General features: G+C 41.0%; 1 protein-coding gene and 1 long non-coding RNA gene across 2 annotated transcripts; one reads left to right on the top strand and one right to left on the bottom strand.

Annotated features, from left to right (window-relative positions):
• Positions 1-304: 304 nt before the first annotated feature.
• LOC120918410 lies at positions 305-15,836 on the top strand. The gene is made up of 3 exons (XR_005744372.1): positions 305-350; positions 14,973-15,132; positions 15,749-15,836. It is a non-coding gene; the product is annotated as an uncharacterized LOC120918410 (long non-coding RNA).
• A 65-nt stretch (positions 15,837-15,901) lies between these two features.
• LOC120918405 (keratin, type I cytoskeletal 19-like) lies at positions 15,902-24,287 on the bottom strand. The gene is made up of 8 exons (XM_040329949.1): positions 23,048-24,287; positions 20,949-21,031; positions 20,712-20,868; positions 20,188-20,349; positions 19,536-19,661; positions 19,163-19,383; positions 18,792-18,826; positions 15,902-16,020 (listed from the first exon to the last, which is right to left on the bottom strand). The coding sequence occupies exons 1-8, from the start codon at positions 24,122-24,124 to the stop codon at positions 15,923-15,925; spliced, it is 1,959 nt and encodes a 652-aa protein (XP_040185883.1). The 5' UTR covers positions 24,125-24,287; the 3' UTR covers positions 15,902-15,922.
• Positions 24,288-25,120: the final 833 nt, after the last annotated feature.

The raw sequence follows: 25,120 nt of genomic DNA, 5'->3' as shown, positions 1-25,120 counted from the left end.
GCTTCCCTCTAAAATTAGACAGCCTGTTGCTTTAGGTGGAGCAGCCAACAGAGAAACAGAAGCCAATTAGCGTGACCCGCAATAACTAGATCTATACTTTATGACCGATGTACCTCCTTTTGTTTGACTAGTGTTTCTTTTTTTTTGCTTTTTTTCTATTAAATTATTGCTTAAATTTTTTTATTTGTAACCTGTTATTGAAGGCAAGGCTGTTTGAGCAACATTTCTTTGAAATTCAATTAAGTTGATACGTCATTGTTCTAAATGTAATTTCATTTCTCAGTGTTTAAGTCAACCAGATTTTTGACTCTGAGAGCTGAGCATTGGTAGAGCTTTTCCCATCTGACAAGGTAAGGTTGGCTTCATAGGTTTTTATTTAGCATTAGGGTTAGGGTTAAAGTTAAAGACAGGCTTTGAGGGAATTGCCAGCAAAAGCGGTTGCACCTGCCATTTTAAAAAATAATACAACAATTCTAGATATTCTTTATGAGAATATGAAATAAAATATATACACAACCCATAAAGTATATGTAAACCATTAATGGATAAAATGAATTTAGCTAAAACACTGTGTATCCTAAGAATATGTTTTTATTTTTTCATAAAAATATTCCTTTTTCACTTTTTTTTTAACCTCTTACTGCTGCATCCTATTTTAGTGACTCCTTGTTTGCATTCCCCTTTTCCAGCATTAGCTATACATTGTTGCTCAGGACCATCTTCTTAATAGTTAAGATGGTGGACATCATGACTGGGCAAGATTTGTCCGCATGGCTGCTTGTAGTTTCCATCAAAAGGCGCATTCGGCATGGTGGCAACCCGGGAGCGCAATTGGGAAACAGTGCAGGCTTAAGAAGATTAACCACTTAAGGACCAAGGGCCAAATCCTCAGCCAGGCGGCGTAACTTAACTTTCAGCAGTTAAGTTACACTGACTTAAAGTTTTTACCTAAGTGCCTGATCCACAAAGCACTTACGTAAAAATTTCAAGCCGTGTAAGTTAAGTGCCGCCGTCGTAAGGCGTTCCTCCTCTCCGGGGGGCGTTTACAATTTAAATGAGGCGCGCTCCCGCGCCGGCTGTACTGCGCATGCGTGTGACGTCATTTTCCCGACGTGCATCGCGCGAACGTAATTGACGCCGGGCGGCTTTGTGGATTGCGACGGGACACTAAAGTTGCGACGGGTGAAAAAAAGACGCGCCGGGAAAACAAATAATTAAAAAAAAAATGACAGCGTCGCTCAGCATGCATTCCTGAGAGGGAGAACTCCATGCCAATTTTCAACGAAAAAACCGGCATGGGTTCCCCCCCCCCAGGAGCATACCAGGCCCTTAGGTCTGTTATGGGTTGTAAGGAGACCCCCCTCCGCCGAAAAATCGACGTAGGGGGTCCCCCTACAATCCATACCAGACCCGTATCCAAAGCACGCTACCCGGCCGGTCAGGAATGGGAGTGGGGACGAGCGAGCGTCCCCCCCCCTCCTGAGCCGTGCCAGGCCGCATGCCCTCAACATGGGGGGGTTGGGTGCTCTGGGGCAGGGGGGCGCACTGCGGGCCCCCCCACCCCAGAGCACCCTGTCCCCATGTTGATGAGGACAGGACCTCTTCCCGACAACCCTTGCCGTTGGTTGTCGGGGTATGCGGGCGGGGGCTTATCGGAATCTGGGAGTCCCCTTTAATAAGGGGGCCCCCAGATACCGGCCCCCCACCCTAAGTGAATGGATATGGGGTACATCGTACCCCTATCCATTCACCTGTAGGCAAAAAGTAAAATGTAGTAAACACACAACACAAGGCTTTTTAAAATAATTTATTATTCTGCTCCGGATGCCCCCCCTGTCTTCGTTATTAGCTCAATTACCAGGGGGGGCTTCTTCTTCCACTCTCCGGGGGTCTTCTTCCACTCTCCGGGGGTCTTCTCCGCTCTCCGGGGGGGGTTTCTTCTTCCGCTCTCCGGGGGGGGGGCTTCTCCGGACTCCGGGGGTGTTCTTCCATCTTCTCCCCTCTTCCGCTGTTGACTCGGCGAACCCCGGTTCTTCTGCAGCTCTCCGGTGCCTTCTTCTTCAGCGCTGGCTGCCTGCTATGTTTGTGTGTTAGCTCGATTTCAAACAGGCAGCCGGCGCGGTCTTCTGTGACGTCATCTTCTCTTCTGTTCTTCTCCCCTCTTCCGATGTTGACTCGTCGCCTGTTGTCGCTGTAATGATGGAAGCGCGCCTTGCATCCCATTTATATAGGCATCACCGTCCCATCATGCTCCGGCAGGTACCCACGTGGTGGGTGCCTACCCACGTGCACCCACCACGTGGGTACCTACCGGAGCATGATGGGACGGTGATGCCTATATAAATGTGATGCAAGGCGCGCTTCCATCATTACAGCGACAACAGGCGACGAGTCAACATCGGAAGAGGGGAGAAGAACAGAAGAGAAGATGACGTCACAGAAGACCGCGCCGGCTGCCTGTTTGAAATCGAGCTAACACACAAACATAGCAGGCAGCCGGCGCTGAAGAAGAAGGCACTGGAGAGCTGCAGAAGAACCGTGGTTCGCCGAGTCAACAGCGGAAGAGGGGAGAAGATGGAAGAAGCCCCCCGGAGTCCGGAGAAGCCCCCCCCCCGGAGAGCGGAAGAAGAAACCCCCCCCGGAGAGCGGAGAAGACCCCCGGAGAGTGGAAGAAGACCCCCGGAGAGTGGAAGAAGAAGCCCCCCCCTGGTAATTGAGCTATTAACGAAGACAGGGGGGGCATCCGGAGCAGAATAATAAATTATTTTAAAAAGCCTTGTGTTGTGTGTTTACTACATTTTACTTTTTGCCTACAGGTGAATGGATAGGGGTACGATGTACCCCATATCCATTCACTTAGGGTGGGGGGCCGGTATCTCGGGGCCCCCTTATTAAAGGGGACTCCCAGATTCCGATAAGCCCCCGCCCGCATACCCCGACAACCAACGGCAAGGGTTGTCGGGAAGAGGTCCTGTCCTCATCAACATGGGGACAGGGTGCTCTGGGGTGGGGGGGCCCGCAGTGCGCCCCCCTGCCCCAGAGCACCCAACCCCCCCATGTTGAGGGCATGCGGCCTGGCACGGCTCAGGAGGGGGGGGGACGCTCGCTCGTCCCCACTCCCATTCCTGACCGGCCGGGTAGCGTGCTTTGGATACGGGTCTGGTATGGATTGTAGGGGGACCCCCTACGTCAATTTTTCGGCGTAGGGGGGTCTCCTTACAACCCATAACAGACCTACGGGCCTGGTATGCTCCTGGGGGGGAACCCATGCCGGTTTGGATTTTACAAATTGCCGTGGAGTTCTCCCTCGGGAATGCATACCAAATGCCGTCGCTTGAATGGGCCTTTACAAGGTGTGACTAACTTTACACTTTGTAAAAGCAGCCCTAGTTTTACACCAGGCAAACTAACACTTACGGCGAAAAAACTAAGCACAAAAGCTTTGAGGATCGCCCTAAGTGCTAATTTGCATACTAGCAGAGGCATTTCGACTCGAAATGCCCCCAGTGGCGGATGCGGTACTGCATCCTAAGATCCGGCAGTGTAAGTCCCTTACAGATGTCGGATCTTCTGCCTAACTTAGGAAAACTGCTTCTGAGGATCAGTTCCAAAGTTAGAACCAGAGATACGACGGCTTACGCCGGAGTATCTCTTTTGTGGATATGGCCCCTAGCTTGTTTTTCAGACTCAGTGTTTACAAGTTAAAAACATGTTTTTTTGCTAGAAAAATACTTAGAACCCCAAAACATTATAAAAAAAAATTCAGAATAAAATAGCGGTCATTGCAATACTTTTTGTCACACCGTATTTGCGCAGCAGTCTTACAAGTGCACTTTTTAAAATTAAAAAAATAAGACAACAGTAGAGTTAGCCTAATTTTTTTATTGTGAAAGATAATGTTATGCCGAGTAAATTGATACCCAACATGTCACGCTTCAAAATTGCACCTACTCGTGGAATTGTGTCAAACTTTTACCCTTAAAAATCTCCATAGGCGACAGTTAAAAAATTCTACAGGTTGAATGTTTTGAGTTACAGAGGAGGTCTAGGGCTAGAATTATTGCTCTCGCTCTGACAATCACGTCGATACCTCACATGTGTGGTTTGAACACCATTTTCATATGCGGGCGCTGCTCATGTATGCGTTCGCTTCTGCATGCAAGCTCGTCGGGACGGGGCACTTTAAATTTTATTGATTTTTTTTTTCTTATTTATTTTACTTTATTTTATTGATTTTAAAACAGTTTTTTTTCTTTTAAATGTAAACATCCCTTGTAATAGAAAAAAGCATGACAGGTCCTCTTAAATATGAGATCTGGGGTCAAAAATACCTCACATCTCATATTTGGACTTAAATGCAATAAAAAAAAAATGTATTTGAAAAAATGACAACAAAAAAAATTCCCTTTAAGAAGTATGGGCGGAAGTGACATTTTTGACCTCTCTATGGTATGGAGACGGGTGGGGGCCAACTTGCCCTCACATGTATCAATACCCAGCCACTGACAGGTCTTGATCGCCTCTGCCGCTACCGACGGCTCTGGTAAGTGGCGGAGGGTGTAGGAGAGGGGCAGGAGGCCCCTCTCCCACCGCCGATAATGGTGATCTTGCGGTGAATCCGCTGCAGAGACCACCATTATCGTTTACAGTACCAGCCGCTGAAAAGATGGATATTTCGGTTGTGGCAGCAGCTGCTGCTGTTAACGAGATATACATCTTTAAACTGCCGAAGTATATCTACATGAGCCGGTCGGTAAGTGGTTTTAACAATAATTTTTAAAATTAACATTTGGCTCCATTCACACTGCTGAAAAGGGGCGGCCACCAGCGAAAATACAGTACATTCTTGCCAGTTTGTATGCAACCATAGCACATGGTGGAAGCAAATGCAGCACGTTTTCCACACCTATGCGGGCTAATGCGGCCATGTGAATGTAGTTTAACATGTTAAAGCTTAAATGATAATTTAGTGGTTGGGTTTTGATCTACTTTAAAACAATATAAATACCCATAACATTCTCATGGCAATAAACATGACAATTATGTAAATGGTGTTTCCAGAAATTACATGGGCATTGATAAATGAGATAAGTTTCATTAGCGTATTCAGTAAAACAAACAGAAATCAAACCAAAATCAGTAAAAAATGTGTAATAACTAGTGCTTTAAAGGCATCTCCATCACAAATAAATATAAAATTATAATAATAGTTGATCTGAGTGTAAGAGACCTAGGATATCTGTTATTGATTATACTTGTATTTGAAAAAGATCTTAACACAGGTCAACCATTGCCTTTATGTTCTGCAATGTAAAAATTCAGTACAGGTGGTCTAATACACATAACAGGCCTATAGAGTTCCAGAGACTCTCGGATGAGTAGTCAGAGGTCTGTGGCAGCTCCTTTTTTTTTTTTTTTTACTAATATTGTACTAGAATTATGTCTGTATTATTATTTGTATGTATTAATAAATACTTTTTATCTTTAAAAAACTTTCCGGTTTGGGGGAACCCATGATAATAATTACTATATCTACAGCTCACAGTACATTAGTGACAGGGGTCAAGTCCTGGGGAAAAAAGTGTGGGAACTCCCACCCAAGATCCACTCCCCCACCATTTGCTCATCTGCATAATTACTAAACCTCATGTTTTTTTCGATCCACTGTACCTTAGTAATCCTTTATGTTACTGGCCACTTCCTGTATATGGATTCATCGGGGAGTGTGCGAGTGTTCCGTCACTTCCTCGATGCCGCAAGCTCCCAGGAGACATTGTGGCATCGAGGAAGTGACGGAATACCTGCACACTACCCGATAAATCCATATACAGGAAGCGGCCAGTAACATAATGGATTACTAATGTTCGCCTGCCCCTGACAGTGACTCGAGCTAGTGAAGGATTGGCTCGGGCGGCTCGGCTGCTCTAGTTCTGCAAAGGGAACTGAGTTCCTGCTGTGAAAAAAGTGCAGGAACTCCGTTCCCACGCGTTCCCGCAGGACTTGAGCCCTGATTAGTGTGATGGGCAATGAGAAAGATGCTCCTTACATTTGGAGTCCTTGGGAGGAATCTCCTACAGATAGCTAAAAGCAATGTTGTCGTTAGTGGTTACTTATCTTAGAGGCTCATCATTCAAGGAATCTCTAGCAACCTCTGGAGGAACTCTGGATGAGAAAGGCTGCAGCAGGACTTACCAATACCTTATCTAAGGTAATACTGGTTTAATAAATGTTTTTTATTATTTGGTATTTTTTAATAATTAATATTATATTATATAGGATTTAGAGTGCCAACAGTTTGTATAGAGATTTATGCCGCGTACACACTACCGTTTTTCATGACAAGAAAAATGCAATTTTTTAAATTGGTCATTAAAAACGATCTTGTGGAGGCTCCAGAGCATTTTTCCTAGACGAAAAAAATGGGCATTAAAAATTTAGAACCTGCTCTATTTTTTCTCATCGTTTTTCACGTCATCGTTTTTCTCATCGTGAAAAACAGTCGTGTGTAGGCTTTAACGACGGGGAAAAAAACGCGCATGCTCAGAAGCAAGTTATGAGAAGGGACATTTGCATAATCAGCCCAAAGGGTGGCGCCATTCGAATGGAACTCCCCCTTTATAGTGCCGTTGTACGTGTTGTACGTCACTGCGCTTTGCTTGAGCATTTTTTTTTCACGGTCGTGTGTATGCAAGGCAGGCTTCACAAGAATCACGTCGAGAAAAACTTAGTTTTTTTCCATAACATGAAAAACAGTCGTGTGTCATAGCTCATGACTAAGCACTGACATTACAGTGCGAAACGCGTCAGCTATACACCCCACTGTATGCTGTGTTTTGTAGTGCTCCATTTTTTTTACCATTAAAGGCTACCTTTTTAAGGTTTTTGTGGAAGTGCGGCTGTCCAATTTTCCTATCCAAACCCATTGGTCTCTAGAGAGCTGCCTCTGTCTCCATAATAAAACAACCATCTCACACCATCCAAGTCGGAAGCAGGGGCTGATATGTGTTAGAAATTTTTGAACACTATACAAATTCTAGGCTTTTACACTGTGTAACCTTTGAGCCAGCATCTCAGTCCATAAAGTAGATGTTGACCTTGTATAGTGCCTGAACAAAGATGGCTTTGTTTCTTTTAAGGAGAAAAAAAGGAGAAGTACTGTGATCTCTCTGAAAGGCCATAAATACCTGTATCTGGTGCACTTACACATTAGTTGGTATGCATTCATTTAACGTGAGCAAAATGGTGAGTGTTCCCTGGTTGTTCATATCTTTGCCAAATCAGATATATTGCTAATTGGTAAGTGGTGCATGACCAATCCATTCTTCCACCTCCTGTACCATCCTCCTATGTTATTGTAGTCATCGCCTGGGACTTGTTAACAAGTTTTCATACCTATATAACCCCTATTTTTTTTTAATTCAGCTATGGGACTATCAGCAATGCATTTGTCATTACTTAAGATACCAAAGTAAATACATATATAATTCTTTGAGAACAAACAAGGCTTTCTTTTAGAAGTATTGCTTTAAAAAAAAAAACGTTATATTCTATATATTTCATAGATAAAAAAAATAAACCAGTGTTTTTTTTTTTTTTTAAGTTTTGTTCAGTGTTTATTTTAAAGCACAAATAACTAGTACACATTTTATCCCGTGATTTGTCCCATTTAAGAGGATAATAAAAAAATATGTTGGTACAACAATGCATAACAAATCTGTTTCCAATGAAATAAAGGCTTTAAAAACGTGTTTTTTTTATTTTTTTTTTATACAATGCTACAAAAGTGAACAATAAAATAGTGAAAAGTGTTCAAAAAAAGAATGGTACCAGTAATTGAAAAATAGGGCCAGAAATAAAACCTTTTTTTAAAGTCAAGTCAAATTGCTGGAGTAATTGTTATTTTTTGGCTTGAAAAAGTACGTTTGCCTGAAACATGTCACAAAGCTTCATAAAGATATTGCTTTTACAGAGGTACAGATATATTTTTCTACTACATTGTGGCCAGTGGAGGATATTCTATTATAACAAGCATAATTTACCCCAAAACAGTATGTATCAACAGAGTGAATAAATGACTATATCTGTTATAGGTGTAGTCCTATAGCTGTTAAAAGGAAGCCTTTAAAATGAAAGAGGAACCTGAGCACATGTAGCAATGTGACATGAAAAATCTCAATCTGACTAATAGCATTTTATCTCCAAAATAGTTTTGATGTTGGTGTCTACAGATGTACCCCACACTTATTATAGCGCCGTGCAGACTTCATGGTGGGCACTGCACGTGTACTATGCGAACATGCCGGAGCTCATCCTTAGTCTTATCCTGCTTATCCTGCTGAAATCAGTGTTGAATGTAAACTGTCTGTCTGTGCATATATCTACCACCAAACGCCTAATGATTTTGCTATGGATCATGGCTCATGGGTCATTTAGTGGTGAGTACAGACTATGCACCTCAATACCTGTCAAATGTTTATATTTGCGTTGCTAAATGCTAGAATATGATGATATTAATGACTTCCAAAAATTAGATACAGTAGCACCTGACTTCCTGGAGCAATGGATTGGGATACGTAGTTTGTAGGCAGGTGCAGTCTGTACTCCCCACTGTAGGTGGCGCTCGACCAAAACAGCATTGCAAAAGGGGAAGGAAATCCTGAGGAACTTGGTTTCTCCATGATTTCCTGCAGTCACCAGAGGTCCGATTGTATGCTGGTGCACCTAGTGACCATGGCGTCTATCTTGGGGCAGGGCAGTGTTTATGTAAGACACTGGCTCCCCTGTTTGGCACACAGTCTGCGAGTGGTTAGTATAGGGACAGGTTCCCGGCCTGTCATGGAGAGTACTTAGAGGTAGGGAAAGACTTTGGAGGAGTTGGCACATTGCAGGGACTACACCCCTCCTCTGTTTTAGAAAGCCTCCCATTTGGGTGTGGACCAGCCAGGCTGCATTACTACTCATTATTGCAGAAGCTGTCAACATAATTTCACGATAATGACTTTACAGTTCATAAGAGGTTCCAGTTGGCTTTGCCTACACGCCGGGCCTTATTGTGCATTGTTGGTACTTTCTGAATACACGGTTTTCATTCACCTCAAACTCTGTGTGTTCTCTGCTTGCCCACACACCAGGCTGAACTTTGCTCACTAGTAAGCAAAGAGTGGTTTCACAACATTCACACTTCTGATCATTTTCTTGAACAACCAACATCTAACTTGACGTGTGATTGGTGATTGGTGATTATGGTATCTGAGTTATCTATAATAAATGAAAATTAAAAAACATACAAGGGCTGTACCAAAAATAATGAATAGGTGGGCATAACTTATTTATTACCTTATTCAAATTTACATGTTGGTAGAATAACTCTTCTTCTATAGTAACTTTTCATCTGGGTTCACATATATGCTAATTGGATGCGGGTTTCCCCGTATCCAATTCGCATGACAGGTGAGCGTGACTGGCTCTCAATGGAGCCGATTCACACAGATCCGGGGTGGCCGCGGTCTGCATTCCAAAAGGGTCCTGTGCATCTTTGGCTCCGAAACAGGTGTGAATTCAGACAAAAATCCAGACCTGAATCGCACCTGACTGGTAAACAGGGACGCACAGACCCCATGCTGTGAACCGCAGCTGCATATGTGTGAACGCGGCCTTCTCTACTTCAGTTATGCCCACTTTTGTATTTCTTTTGGTACAGCCCTCATAAAAGCTAGGATGTGTTAATATTAATGGCTTCCAAAATTTAGATACGGTATATTGTTGGATAAAAAGTAACACCTGACTTCCTGGACCAAGGAATTATGTAGTTAGCAAAGAGTTGTTTCACAAACTTTCACACCTTCCATCATCTTCTTGGAGAGCCATCATCTACCTTTGCCATGGTGATTTGATTAAGGTAAGTTATCTATAAGAAATAAAAAAAAATATTCAATAATCAAGTATATTTATGATTATCAATTAAATTGAAATAATGCACAAGCAATTCTAAACCACAAATAAGTATTTTTTTTTTTTTAAGTCAGCAGCTACAAATACTTTTAATATAAAACACTCACCTCTCCAGGGAGCCCACGACGTCAGCACCCAAAGCAGATATTCGGATCGACTCACGGGTGCTGCCGCCGCCATTCTTGGTAGGGGAACCAGGCAGTGAAGACATTTGGGTTCCCTACAGCTCATGCCTGGGTCGTGCTGTGCATTATGAATGGTCCCTGCTGTCTTCCCAGCAGAAAGCGGAGGGGAAGGAGGAGGGGCCGGACATAGCGTAGTTCGCCACAAAATGTACAGCACTATTTTGCTGGGAGTGGGAGCAAATACCTGGATTTGACAGGTATCTGCTCCCCCCCTGAAATTCGATCAGCGGAAGTTCCATTTCTGGATGTAATTTCGCTTTAATGTCTAGTCTTCTGGCCACTTTAAAAGAGAGTTTAGTCTCTGCTTTTTTTTTTCACGTCGTTAAAGCCTACACACGACAAGAAAAATTAGAGCATGTTCGAAATTTTTAATGCCCATTTTTCACATCGAGAAAAAAGCTCTGGAGACTACACACGATTGTTTATAATGTTTTTAATCGTGTGTACGCGGCATTACACCATAGAGCCATGCACAGATGAGGCCTAAGAAACCTGAAACAGCTTTATGCAAATTGGTAATACCGATTCTGGATGCACTGATGGCTAAAGAAATGGCAAAACCTATTTGCCTGACTCCTACCCACAAGCAGAGACTGAGCTCCTTGTTTCTGATTTTGTGCTGGAAGTGAAGATGTGTAAATACTTTTCTTATAAAAAGGTAATACTGTTTCAAACAGAATGCTATAACAATTAATGCAAAAAAATAAATATTGAAAATACAGTTTATGCTTAGTCCGGTAGTGCAAAAAATACCATGCGATCCAGTAAGTAAGTTAGGATTCAGTTCACTAACTCTGTAGTCCTCCTGGACTGGACATATTCACAGGAAGATGCCTGTAGATGCATGACCGGGGCCAGATTTATACTTCTACCTCCCGAGAACAACTACCAGTTCCCAACTCCCTCTCCCCATCACATTTATTGGGGGTATTGGGAGCAGGCTGAGGATTGCGGAGCTACAAATCTGAGGTTGACCTGACTAACAGGCACTGTAGAGAGCTAGGGGGCACTTCAGGGGTCTGGGAGTAGTACAATGGGTTGGGAGCAGCTAAGTGGGCGTAGGGAGTAAATTTGCAGAGACAAGCACATAGCAGTTCGGGATTGACATTAGAAGTTTTGTTGCTGCCTCTTGCCATGACATACGGTAAGTAACTAAATACTCTACTGCAGTTTTCTAGAGCATGAGAGGACTCTGGACGCTGGACAGTCAATGAAAACTGTGCATGTCATAAAGGTGAATACCCATAGAAGAAGATTCCACTCTGCAGCCCAGATCACAGAAGACTAAGGATCCAACACATAACATGACCACCAATTAAGGAAATTATTAGAACTTTAAATGTACTTTTTTCAAAATGGAACTGGCTGATTTGCTCTGGACATAAGCGAAATATTTTCAGAACATTTTTAACCCTCCTATTGTGTTAGGGTCAGAACCGACCCGTTTTCAGGTTTTGAATGTCTATAAGTATCACATAAATTTGTTTATTGCATCAAGATTTGTTCCATTTGTCAGGAACCTCTATTTAAACAATGTAATAGAAAAAGAATCATTTTCACTAAATTATAAAATACTGTGGTGAAAATTAAGACGTGTATGGTGTTAGGGTAAATTCTGACCCAGTTATAATATAGGATTATAGGACACTGATAAGTGCCAAAACTGAAATCATAAACACTCTCTCTGCTTAACACTGACAGCCAATCATCTCTCAACCCTGTGAGCTGTAGTTAGGGAGGGGGCTATCTCTTTGCCTGCTTGTCTGCTTCTCTAAATAAAGTAAAGAAACATAGGACCAATTTATAATATTCTATTGAGGTTCATTTTACCATTTTTTTTATTTGAAAATGAGAGGTATGCTATCAAAAGAAAGGTCTAAGGGGTCACACCAAAATATTAAAACCAATCTTTTCAAGGATAAAGAAGCCTAACAAGGTAACCAAAAGGTAAGAAACAAATTGGATGATAAATAATTGTTCAGAGGGTATTTTATGGCTGATTTAATACACGGGTCAAAACCGACCCGTTAACATCATGGATAGTAACAGAAAGCGAGCATAAGAGGAGGGTTAAGGATTTTTTGATCACCAGGACTAATATTTCCCCATCCAACCACACCTATTTTACATACTTCTTAAAAATCACAATTTATTTGAATACACATTGGTTTAGGTAAATTGTTTATGCAGGTCCAAAGCTAAATCAAGCTTTTCTGGGAACAAATGAATAATAATGCTCTTTTAAAACTGACCTTCAGTTATGAAAAAAAAAAACAGCCATCGGTGACAGTGTCACTAGGCAGCATAGGAGAATGACTTGTTTACAAAGGCCTCCCCCTGTTCTGCCTTTGCCGACCGCAACCGCAAACCGCCCGGGAACATTGAGTTCCTGGAACCCACAAGCACACTCATGAGGCGGCTCACTGGGCGGCAAATTTAAAGGGACGCACAGGTACGCCCATGCCCTTTTTTTTTTTAGGGTTTAACCACTTTACAACCGGGCCTATTTTGGCACTTCTCTTCTTGATGTAAAAATCGACAAAATTAATTAGAACCCCCAAACATTCTATATTTTTTTAGCACACACCCTAGAGAATAAAATGGCGATCATTGCAACTTTTTTTCTCCCACGGTATTTGTGCAATCATTTTTCAAACGCCTTTTTTTGGGAAAAAAAAACGGTTTAATGAATTAAAAAATAACAAAACAGTAAAGTTAGCCCTATTTTTGTGTATAATGTGAAAGATGATGTCACGCCGAGTAAATAGATACCTAACATGTCACGCTTTAAAATTGCACACACTCATGGAATGGCGACAAACTTCGGTACTTTAAAATCTCCATAGGCGACGCTTTAACATTTTTTACAGGTTATTATTTTCGAGTTACAGAGGAGGTCTAGTGCTAGAATTGTTGCACGCGCTCTAATGCACGCGACGATACTTCACATGTGGGGTTTGAACCGCGTTTACATATGTGGGCGGGACTTGCATGCATGTTCGCTTCTGCGCGCGAGCTACCAGGGACAGGGGCGTTTTAAAAAAAATCTATATATATTTTTATTTTACTTAATTTTTTTTTTTTACACTTTTTTTTACATCTTTTTTTTTTATCACTTTTATTCCTATTACAGGGAATGTAAACATCCCTTGTGATAGGAATCCGTGTGACAGGTCCTCTTTATGGAGAGATGTGGGGTCAATAAGACCCCACATCTCTCCTCCAGGCTTACAAGCATGACATTGTGAAAAAAAAATTCACCAATCTCAGGCCGACAGCCGCGATTGCGGCTTTGTTTACTTCCAGGTACTGTGCGTGACATCATAATGTCGCGCCCGGGCCTCCGACGGTCATAGAGATGACTGGTGACCATCTGGTCACCAGTCATCTCTATGCTTCCCAGCCAGCGCCGACCGATTCACTCTCTGTGCCCCTGATGGCAAGGGAGAGCCCGGAGAAGCACCGGTTGGCAGCGGGAGGCATGGGATGTCCCCTCCCTGCCTATAAGAACGATCAAGCAATGGAACTGCCGCTTTGATCATTCTTATCGTGCAGAGAATCGGTGGCTGAAGACAGTGATATCTGAATGATGCCTGTAGCTGCAGGCATCATTCAGATATCACCGCACAAAGTCGAGGACATCCCAGGGATGTCCTTGGTTGTCAAGAGGTTAAGATTGTCATTGTATATACTGTAAATAAATAGGACAACCCCTGAAAATAAGCCCTAGTGTGTTTTTATAGCCAAAATAATGTAAGACTCAGTCTTATTTTTGGGGAAATATGGTAGAGATGGCATATGGTCTGCTTTATATGCTACCTCAACTAGAGTCTTGCACTCCTTTCAGAATCCCTGCACCCCTTTTCCTCTACAGCCACACAGTTTCTTGCTCAATTAAGTCACAAATGTCCAGATAGACAGTAAATTCTGATTCTAAGCACTGTCTCCTCCAATGTTGCTGTCCTAGGCACTGGACATTTCTTAAATGAAAGCCTATTTCGATTTTTATTTATTTATTTATTTATTTTAGATTGGAAAAAACATGTGCATCAATAATACCACAAACACAGCTGATTGCATGAACAAGATAGAGTTTGTTTTATTGAAAATTTAGTAGGTTACAATGACAAGAGAATGATGATCAAAATTCACCTGATTACTGCAGTAGTACACCAGAATATATATAGTCACAATAATCCTAAAACATTCTAAATAACCAGAATCTAGGGCTTAGTATGTCCACCACAATAACATATGAATATTGAATGCTAATATTTCATTAATATGTACCATGGTAGACAATACAAATAGGTTTATAACATAAAACCATAGCTCCCAACTGTCCCTGATTTGGAGAACTGTCCCTCTGTTCATCTTTCCTCCTCATTTGTCCCTCATTTTCGTCTGATCTATATAGTTTTATAAAAAATGCACTTTCTATCTTTCAAAAAGTGTTTCCCAGTGCTAAACTTTTCATCAAAATTCTAAATTGCTGCATTTATACATTTTAAAAGCCAACATAAAGGAATGGTAGCAGTAAAAAAAAAAAAGCCCTTGTGGATTTCATTAATTTTTTTGGGGGTTAATTCTCCTTTAAGGGGGTGTGGCAGGGGGCGTGTCCTATGCCTACATACGTTTGCTAGTAGGTGTCCCTCATTCCCATCTCAAAATGTTGGAAGGTATGATAAAACCAATACTACAACTATGTAATAAACTCTGTAATAAAACCTGCACAGGATTATGTTACAACATAAAACTAGAGTTCATTTTGAACTAAGCACGTGTTCACGTACTATAAGCAAGTTTCAAAGTGCTGTTTTTTTATCTTTTTAATAGGAAACTACATTGCGAAGGATTCAGCAAACATTCATATTCTATTCTATACTGATCAGACTGGGTTAAATACGAACGCATTTTGCATATGATCATTGTAATTCAAAATGACTGATTATGGTGCAGCTCACGTCTTCTGAGTGAAGCAAACTATCTTGCAACAGTAGGTACAATAATGGCCTGTTTACACTTGAAAGTGTTTCAGTAACACATTCACCACAACTTACTTTTAGGGTACTCCATAACCACAGGTTATTTGTTTTGAATGGGACCTAAAGCAGCTAAAAATGCTTGAGCTCTATTGTTTTCTCCAAAGCACTGCAACGTAACCCATATCGTACCATGTGGTGTACTGCATCATACTATAGCATAGATGCATTCTGTTCATGCGGTGAGGTGCCATTCATTGCCATTGCACAATAAATGGCACTGCAACACTTTGCATGTGTTGGCACAACATCTGGGTATTAAAATGCTTTATTGTAACAAAATAAATGGGCCCTAAAAGTATTGAAAGTGCTCCAAGAAAAAAGTGAATGACAAGTCATATTTTATGCTCTATCATAATGTAATCCCTAAAAAAAATGTTGGATACACTGAAATATCTTCTTTCATTTTGGATCTTTAAAAGTGTTCAAAGGCCTGAACCTCACAGCTTTTGTAACACGTGGGTCAACATCTTGAAATTAACTTACAATTTGGGTAAACTTGAATAGTTTACCACCAACCTCTAAAGATGAACAGATATCTAACTAATTCTAAACCTTGCATAATTTCAGTTGTGTCTACTGGGTATCTTGGTGGATCTAGTTCAAGTCTCATGCCAAGTTTTGCCTAGGTGAAGCAGATTCCGAAGGCCACATAAGAAGAAGAAAGAGGAAGACACCAAAAGACTTTCTAGAGATAGGATAATACTATTATCCACAGGGTTCTCCAGAAGAGTCAGAAACACATTAGCAAACATTATGGTGATTATGATGTTGATGATGACTTTGATGATGATGATGACTGGGGCTAGTCACATGGTGAACTTTCACTGTGTGGTGAGATCCTGAAAGTAGAAGATACAATAGTTCAAATGAATAAAGATCTATGTCACATTATAAAGGGATGCAAATGATCTATGTTCATATCAATCCACCATATTCCAATTATCATTGTTATTGTTACATAATTAATCAAGTTGAGAAACCTGCATATGTACAATGAGTTGTAGATATATTGATTTTAGCAGGGGTACCCCAATACCTGAAATGTATTTATTTAGTAAAAAAGTAGAGAAAGGTTGCCGTAGACAAACATTCAACTATGTATTTGAAAATTTAGTTATTCCTTTTTGTTTTGCAGTATAATAAATGCACACAACTTTTTTTAGAAAATATCTACAGCTAGAATGAGTTCCTGTGCAAGACTATTCCACATTTTCACAGCCGAAAACTATTGTGGGTCATTTCTGGGCCAAAGCCCACTGGGCCCATTGGCACATGGTAGGAAGGGAAGCAGGTTGCTGTCTAATCATTCATTATATAGCCACTTTGAATGCTGTTTTTCCCATATACAAGCCAGGCATATCAAAATTGACAGCAGACAATGTGACTGCCATGGAACTCATTAGCAAAAAAAGGTCTGTAAATATCTGGCTACATAGGGATTTATGCAACGTGAATTTTTAGATAGGATTTTGAAAATATATTTGGCTAAAATAAATGTTTACAGACTATGACTGCTGATTAAAATTATTGGTATTGGGTTTCAGTAAATTAATGCCATTAAAATAGAGATCATCTTAGGCGTGCGTAGGGGGTGTGCCAGGTGGGCCTGGACACACCCTAATCAACCGGTGCGCCAGTCCTGTGTACTATAGATTCAAAAGGGGGGGCCCAGGCATCTGCCAAGCAAAAGGACCGACTGTACTGCCTTATTGCAAATACCCGTCCTCTTGTTCCTCCCACTGCAGCGCTGCCAGCTTCTCCTCTCTCTCCCTCCTTCTGCACTGCAGGGGGATCAGCTATAGCATCTGCGCCTTCATCCTGTCCTTTTTCTCAGTCTTAAATGTAGGATATCAGGGGTCTGTTAGAACGCTGATATTTCGCTAAAGCAAATCCAAAATGGCAGTTAAAAAAATGTAAAAAATATACTAATAAAAAAATCTAAAAAATAATGAAATAAAAAATAAAATAAAAAAATAATTGAAAAAAATGAAGGACTCATTCACATGTGGTTTTCTGCAAAGCATAGCATCGCAGCTGCGATGTGTTTGAGCATTGGGGTGCACACCCTAATGCCATAGGCTGCGCCCACCTATGGAGATCATATAGATGGGGTGGTCTTTTAATCAACAGAAACTATATTAAAACGTTTTTGTAATACAATACAAAATAAGGATCGACACAGAAAGTGCAAATCAAGTGGCCGAAATAACGATACAGTTGCAGGAGACAAAAGTGATTGCAATAGTATTTCTATAATCTGACAAAAGTCAATATAGGGCAACAAGAGTCTGAGGCTGGGTTTACACTGCCGCACGGAATTGCTCACAGCAGGGGTCTGTGTCCCTGTTCACCGTTTCAGGTCTAATTTCAGTCCAAATATTTGGCTGAGTTTGGACCTGAAATGGACCAGAAGACCCATAGGACCCCTGTGCAATTCGCATGGGAGCCGCTCCAGAGATGTGAGGACTGGCTTTATAGAGACCAGATCACAATCCCCCAACATACAAATTGGATGCGGTGAAACTCGCATCCAATTCACAAAAGTGTGAACCCAGCCTAAGAGATTTGGTTAATAACTGTAAAGCACAAAATCTTATGAGGGACCATCAAAACAGGAGTCTCAAAAATATGGGATAGAAAAAATGGTGGCAGACCAAGGCATATACATATATGCAGGTGTTGGGCAAGAATATGTTTTGTTTTGTTGGAATTCTAGATAGAATAATATATAGTAATGCCATTAAGGGCAAGCTATCATAGGCCAAATACAGCACATGTACAGCAAAAGAGTTATTATTGATAAATAATTCATCTTTTTCCATCTCTCTGTGTCAGAGTTTGTTAATGGGATTGTTAGGGGACAAAAGCAGATAAGGGAGGTAGGGGTCATAGGAGGAACACATGGGGGCATAGGAGGATAGCGGGGGTTGGGTGGGGTGAGATACAGAGGGAGGGATGAGAGAATAGGATGGCCTACCCCATCCTGGTGCCTAGCCCCCAGGTCATGGGATGAGGTGGTCTTTTAAAGGATCTGCAATGACGTCCAAACCCTATGGGATGGTGTCTAAATGCCACTAATGTCCAGGTACTAGGTAATTTTTTTTCCATTTTTTCCATTCTAAACATTTCTACCAGCTCATGCACTGCTTTTTAAAGTGATTCTAAAGCCTAAAGGTTTATTTTCGCCCTAAGGCATTCCCTGCATTAAGGTTAAAAGCCTTCTTTGTGTAGCCCTCCTTTATACTTACATGAGCCCAACCTCAATCCAGCGCTGTGCATGACAGCAGTGGCTCTCTCAGCTCCCTCTCTTCTCATTGACTCCTGCTGCTGCCAATCACAGACAGTGAGGAGGGATCGGGGGTGGGGCCAAGCCACACTGTGTGTGTCTATGGACACACAGAGCCGGCTTGGGAGCAAGCCCCCACGAGTGCCCCCATAGCAAGCCACTATGGTGGGCACTCTGCAGGGGAGGAGCCAGGAGAGCAGACAGATCGGGATCGGGGCTGCTTTGTGCAAAACCATTGCACATAGCAGGTAAGTAGGACATGTTTGTTTTTAAAAAAAAATACATATGTTTACAAACTCTTTAAGACAATATATGTTTACATACCATGGCTGCCTCCTAGAAAACTTTGACTTGAAGTGCTGAAATGTAAAACACACAGTAAGGAATAATGAAGAAATATATGGTATTCTGACTATTCTGTATGGCTTGGTTTAACTAATATATTAATAAACAAAATGGAAACATTTTATGAACTGTCTGGTTTTAGAATTAAGCCGTTCTCCAAATTGTATTGTTCTATTCTGGTAGCTGATTGAATATTATAGCAAACATATTATATAAAAATTATATTAAATATAAAAAATATTTATTTCCCCATAAAAGATTCAATGTGAAATTTGAATACGTATTTCTATAAATTAAGGACTGCATGTTTTAAGGTATATTCTGTTGCTTGTCCTGTGTGAAATACGTACTGGATATCATGACCCTCTAATAGGCGCTTATAGGTGGCGATCTCCATCTCCAGGTGAGTCTTTTGGTCCATTAGGATCATGTATTCCTGATTCTGACGTTCCAGGTCAGATCGCATCTGGGCCAGCTGGGACTCTACATTGTTGATCAAACATTGTAATTGGGCAAGTTGGGCCCCAAATGTGGCTTCTGTCTCTGCCAAGGTGTTTTCTAGAGCTGATTTCTGGAAAATTATAGAGTAAGATTGTATACAAAAACATAAAAGTAATTACAGTACATACTGTTAGTCTTTGCAGAATGAACTGAATATGTTCACAGACTTAAAATAGCAGCTGTTGACACAATCTTTATTAATTGGCTGGCAATAATACTTACCAAGCTGAGCTGGCTTTGCAGTTCGATCTCCAAGGTTTGGATGGTACGTCTCATGTCAATGACTTCAGTTTGTACAGACTGGAGTTGTTCAGAACCAGAAGCAACTTCACGATTCAGTTCCTCAGTCTATATAAGTAGAAAGTTTTTTAGAGTCATGTACCCCTTAATATATGGAGGCTGATTTCCATATAGTTTTATATATAAAGTCAAAGGAGGTGAAGAAACATGTTACAAATTTTGAATATACAGTAGCTAGGCTTAAGATAATTTGCATAAGTTATGCCACTGCATTTTGTCCTTTGTGTACTTAGGCAACAGCCTTATATCCCAGTTGCACCAGTGCCCCAATAAACACTCACATGCCTGATCAGGAAGCATGAGTGTGGCCACTTGGCCAGAGTAGTTTTAACTGTGCAAAGGGTGCGGCAGACCTCTGTATGAGAACAGTGGTCCTGATCTTCAGTGTAACTGGAAGATTGGGATGGTATAGTACAACTGAGCATTAAAGCCGATCATGCTTTCATCAATATTTATTGTTTATTGGAATATAACCATGATGTAATAGTGCCTTATAATCAAAATTTAATAGATAGCTATCACACTATTTTTATAACAGGTTTAACAAGCTTTTTAAGTCTACATAAAGACTTACGCGTTGTCGGAAAATAGTTTCCACCTCTCTTAGATTCCGCTCCATCAGATTCTCATACTGCTCTCTGATCTCAAACAAGGTTCTATTCAGATCAGCCGATGGTGCAGCATCCATTTCCACATTGACCCTGGCACCCAACTGAGCTTGCAAAGCGTTGACTTCCTGTAAGCAAAAATGTTAGAAACTAGTTGTGTGATGGGTGCATTTCTGCAGATCTCCATAATGTGTGCTGTAGGACCTGTGTTGACTTGGCTTTCGGACTTACGTCAATGGCCAAATATAGTGGGCTTTTATATGCATTTGAGACATTTCTGAGACCATTTAAGCTCATTGACAAGTAAAAAAGATAAAAAGATCAAAAAAAGGTGTCAACGTTGTCAATTTTCCACAGATGGCACAGGATGGCAGCATATCTCTAAAGCAAAAGTGATTTCAACACTTTTTATTTCTGTTTTGTAACAACACATTTTTCTTAAAATAAATGTCTGATTTAGCTTAAAAAAAAGTGGCAACATGTTTCCCACCTCTCCATGGTTCCTCTTCATTAGCTGCAGTTCCTCCTGAAGGTTTTCTACTTGTGCCTGTAACTGACATATTTCCCTGTTAAGTTCTTCCAAGAGTATACGAAGTCCATTCACATCAGCCTCAACACTGCTTGCCAGTTGGCGTTCCATTTCATACCTGGTGACAAAAGGAAGACAAAGCAATTAATGCTGATATTGATAATAATGATGAAAGACATGAAATATAGAAAAGCCTACTTGTTTCTGTAGTCATCTGCTGCTAGACGAGCGTTGTCTATTTGTAATACAATCCTGGCATTTTCCACAGAAGTTGAGGAAATCTGGAAAATATAGGTGTTATTTATTTCAAAGGATAAATAGAGTGTATTGAACTAAGCTTTGCTCTGTATCAATTAAGATATCTATTATGGCTTGCACTGTAATATGACTTAAGGGTACATTCACACTTGCCACATGCTAAAATATTCCCTTTTAGCATTCAGTTGGTATCTGTGGTGTGGCAATGGTGATGAGCCATGAGTTTTACAGCGCAAGGCACTGTTTTCCTTTTTTTAACTTTATTGAAGGTGTACAAAGTATACACTCCATTCAGGTCTCTGCACAGCCCTGCACTGCAGTGTCCTCCATTGCCATCCAGTGTGCTGCAGAAATATGGAGCATGTTTGCATTGTTCTGTAACACACCTAACCCCAGCGTTGTAGTGTGAATGGGACACAATTGTTTTCTATGTAACCTAGGATTTCGGTTTTCACACGTAGGATTTTGAGGGATTCCTGCCCACATTTGTGTGTTCCAACGTTGATAGCAGAGAACCGTCACAGTGGCCGCTGGAGGTGTGCAGACTAAGGAACTCAAGTGAAGGTATTTCACCAATAGGGCCTCTGAGAGTTATTACAAATTTTTTAATGGTTTACCTCTCCAGTACTTACCAAACACTAATATAACCAGCACTATCGGGACTAACCTTCTAATTAAAGTGTCGTCAAACCCACATCAATAAAAACTATCAGTACATGCTGTATTACATGCTGTTCATGTCATGTTCAGTCACTATGGGATTTGATTTCTGTATACTGTAAAAAAAAAGGTTGATCTTGCTGTTCTCCCTCCTTGCCTGTGTCCTTGCTACAGTCTGAGTAGACCAGCTGTTGCCAAGTCTTAAAAAAGACGGGCTGTGCCCTACCGAATCATTGACATTGATTAGAAAATTCCTCCTACTTTAAGTCCCGTTGAGTGAACCTACTACCGGTTGCATATTGCACAGTGCCATCATCCATATACATAAAGAGAAGGGATAATGTTTAGCATCACTTTAACCACTTGCCGACTGCCGCACTCTGATGTACATTGGCAAAATGGCACGGGCACACAGATTGGCGTACAGGTACGTCCATTTAAATCTGCCGCCCAAGACTGTGATCGGGAACAGTTATCAGTGATGTGTCACGTGTGGCCACACCCCCTCACAGTAAGAATCACTCCCTAGGAAACACTTAACCCCTGCAGCGACACCTACTGGTTAACCCCTTCACTGCCAGTGTAATTTTTACAGTATCGGTGCATTTTTATAGCACTGATAGCTGTAAAAATGACAATGGTCCCAAAATGGTGTCAAAAGTGTCTGATGTGTCCGCCATAATCTCACAGTCACAATAAAAATCGCTGATCGCCGCCATAACTAGTAAAAAAAATAAATGATTAATAAAAATTATAGCTATAACTTTTGCGCAAACTAATCAATAAATGCTTATTGCGATTTTTTGTAACCACAAATATGTAGAAGAATATGTATCGGCCTAAACTGTGGAAATTTTGTTTTTATATATATATTTGTTGGGGATATTTATTATAGCAAAAAGTAAAAAATATTGATTTTTTTTCAAAATTGTCACTCTATTTTTGTTTATAGCGCAAAAAATAAAAACCGCAGAGGTGATCAAATACCACCAAAAGAGAGCTCTATTTGTGGGGAAAAAAAAGATGTTCATTTTGTTTGGAAACCACGTCGCACGACCGTGCAATTGTCAGTTAAAGCGACGCAGTGCCAAATTGCAAAAAGTGGCCTGGTCCTTGACCACCAAAATGGTCCGGGGCTGAAGCGGTTAATGCTAATGACCCATTTCACGTTCTGTATAAAATATGTCATCAGGTATCCCTTAAGATGCCTAATATGCCTAATCTGTTTTAATTTTTTTTGTCAGGGGGAGTTTAAAAAATATAAATATTTAACCACTACAATATTTGTGTATATTTAGTGTTCATCGAAAAAAAAAGAATCTGTGTCAAAAAATGTCTTAATTATTATACCAGGTATGCAGACAAGGTAGTTTATTTACCTGGCCTTGAAGCTCTTGAATAATTCTGAAGAAGCAGCTGTAGTCAGGTAAAGTGCTGGGCTGATTCCTCTCGTACCACTCCTGGATATTTCTTTCAAGCTGGGCATTCTGTTGCTCTAGGAAGTGGACTTTGTCCAAGTAGGAAGCCAAGCGATCATTCAAATGCTGCATGGTTTCCTTCCCATTGACATTGAACAAACCATGATGACTAATCATGCTTTCATGGCTGCCGCTGTGAGAACTTCCATGAACGTGCTTACATATGGAGATTCCTTTGCCTCCTGATCCTCCGTGTACACTGGGGGCTCTATAGTGATTGCTGTGATGCACTTTATGGGAACTTTCATGGTGGGTGGCATGGGATCCTCTATGATGAGAACTATGAGAACCTGTAGAATGGAATCTGTGGGAGCCTCCATGGTGAGAAGTATGGGAACCTCCAAGATGTAAGTTATGGGATCTTCCATGTTGAGAAGCATTAGAACCCCCATGGTGATGAGAAGTATGGGAACCTCCATGATGTAAATTATGGGATCCTCCATGATGAGAAGCATGAGAACCCCCATGGTGATGAGAAGAGTGGGATCCTCCAAGATGTAAATGATGGGATCCTCCATGATGAGAAGCATGAGAACCCCCATGGTGGTGAGAAGGGTGGGATCCTTCATGATGAGAAGCATGAGAACCCCCATGGTGGTGAGAAGAGTGGGATCCTCCATGATGAGAAGCATGAGATCCCCCATGGTGGTGAGAAGGGTGGGATCCTTCATGATGAGAAGCAGGAGAACACCCATGGTGGTGAGAAGAGTGGGATCCTCCATGATGAGAAGCATGAGATCCCCCATGCTGGTGAGAAGAGAGGGATCCTCCATGATGGCTAATTGAAGATCCTCCATGAGAAACACCATATGTGTGGCTTGGGATCTTAGACAGATGACTACCAACATGGCAGCTTCCATGGTGTGATCCAGCAGAGGAGTGACCACCGTAACTCATGATGATGGATTTGAGTGGTACAGATGAACTAAAAGTGTGTGTTTCTAAATGGATGTCATTCACAATATGTTCTCCATTCATTCTGCTCCCTTATATATGGAAGACTGGGAGTGCCACAAAACATTAATTACCAATATTAATGTTTACAAGTATGTGACTGCTCATCTATCCACTGTTTTACATGCTTGACATTAAGGTTTAATATTAAACATTTAAAAAACTGCTTGGAAAACTTCAGACAGTTGTAAAACAACAATAAAGGAAAAGCCAACTGACTTGGCTTAACACACCTCAAATAAAACACTAAAAAATGCAATATTGCAACGATAAACTAATGAAACATTTAATCACAGTATGCAGTTGGTCTAAAGCTGGACACAAATCATCAGATTTATTTTCACTTTGATCAAGCTTGTCTGAAATATATAACTACAGTGGTAAAGTGTCAGGTACTACCCAAACAATGTATTCAATATTCAGTGTATATCTATTTAGGTAGCCTGTGCACTGGAAAATGTTGTTTCTTTGTCATAATAGCATTTTTTTATTCTATACAATAAAGAGTCAAGGTTTCAAAATATTTCTTACTGTATTATCTTACTTGATGACTTATGTTTTGGACACTGTTTAGGCAAATAGGCACAGCCCGTCAATTGATACCTATTGGGAGTGCAGTTAGACCCAAGAGAAGAGAACCTCTCTGATAAAGCTTACTCAATGTCATTAGTAAAGTTGCCAGCATTGTCCCTAAATCATCAGCCTGCTTTAGCATTTAAAAAAAATATAAATAGAACTAAGGGCAAACTAAAATATATATTATAATATTAACTGACAGGCCTCTTTAGCTTGTCTTTATGCTATTGTGTCCAAATGGTTCACATCCAAGACTTTGCACCCTTTAAAAACTATGGCCAATAGAGCTAAATGAAGAAGGTGGTAGCAAGTAAATCTGCAGAAGCAATCACTCAGATATGATAGGGTTTAAAAAGGTAATTTTCAAGAACTTGTGACTCAGAGAAACTTCTCAGAAATTGTTCAGAAATTTGGTAGAGGACAGAGGACCTGCTTTCCAGTTAT

The sequence above is a fragment of the Rana temporaria genome, chromosome 12, assembly GCF_905171775.1.
Source record: "Rana temporaria chromosome 12, aRanTem1.1, whole genome shotgun sequence".
Classification (NCBI taxonomy): Eukaryota; Metazoa; Chordata; class Amphibia; order Anura; family Ranidae; genus Rana; species Rana temporaria.
This window is presented reverse-complemented; position numbering and strand designations above follow the sequence as displayed.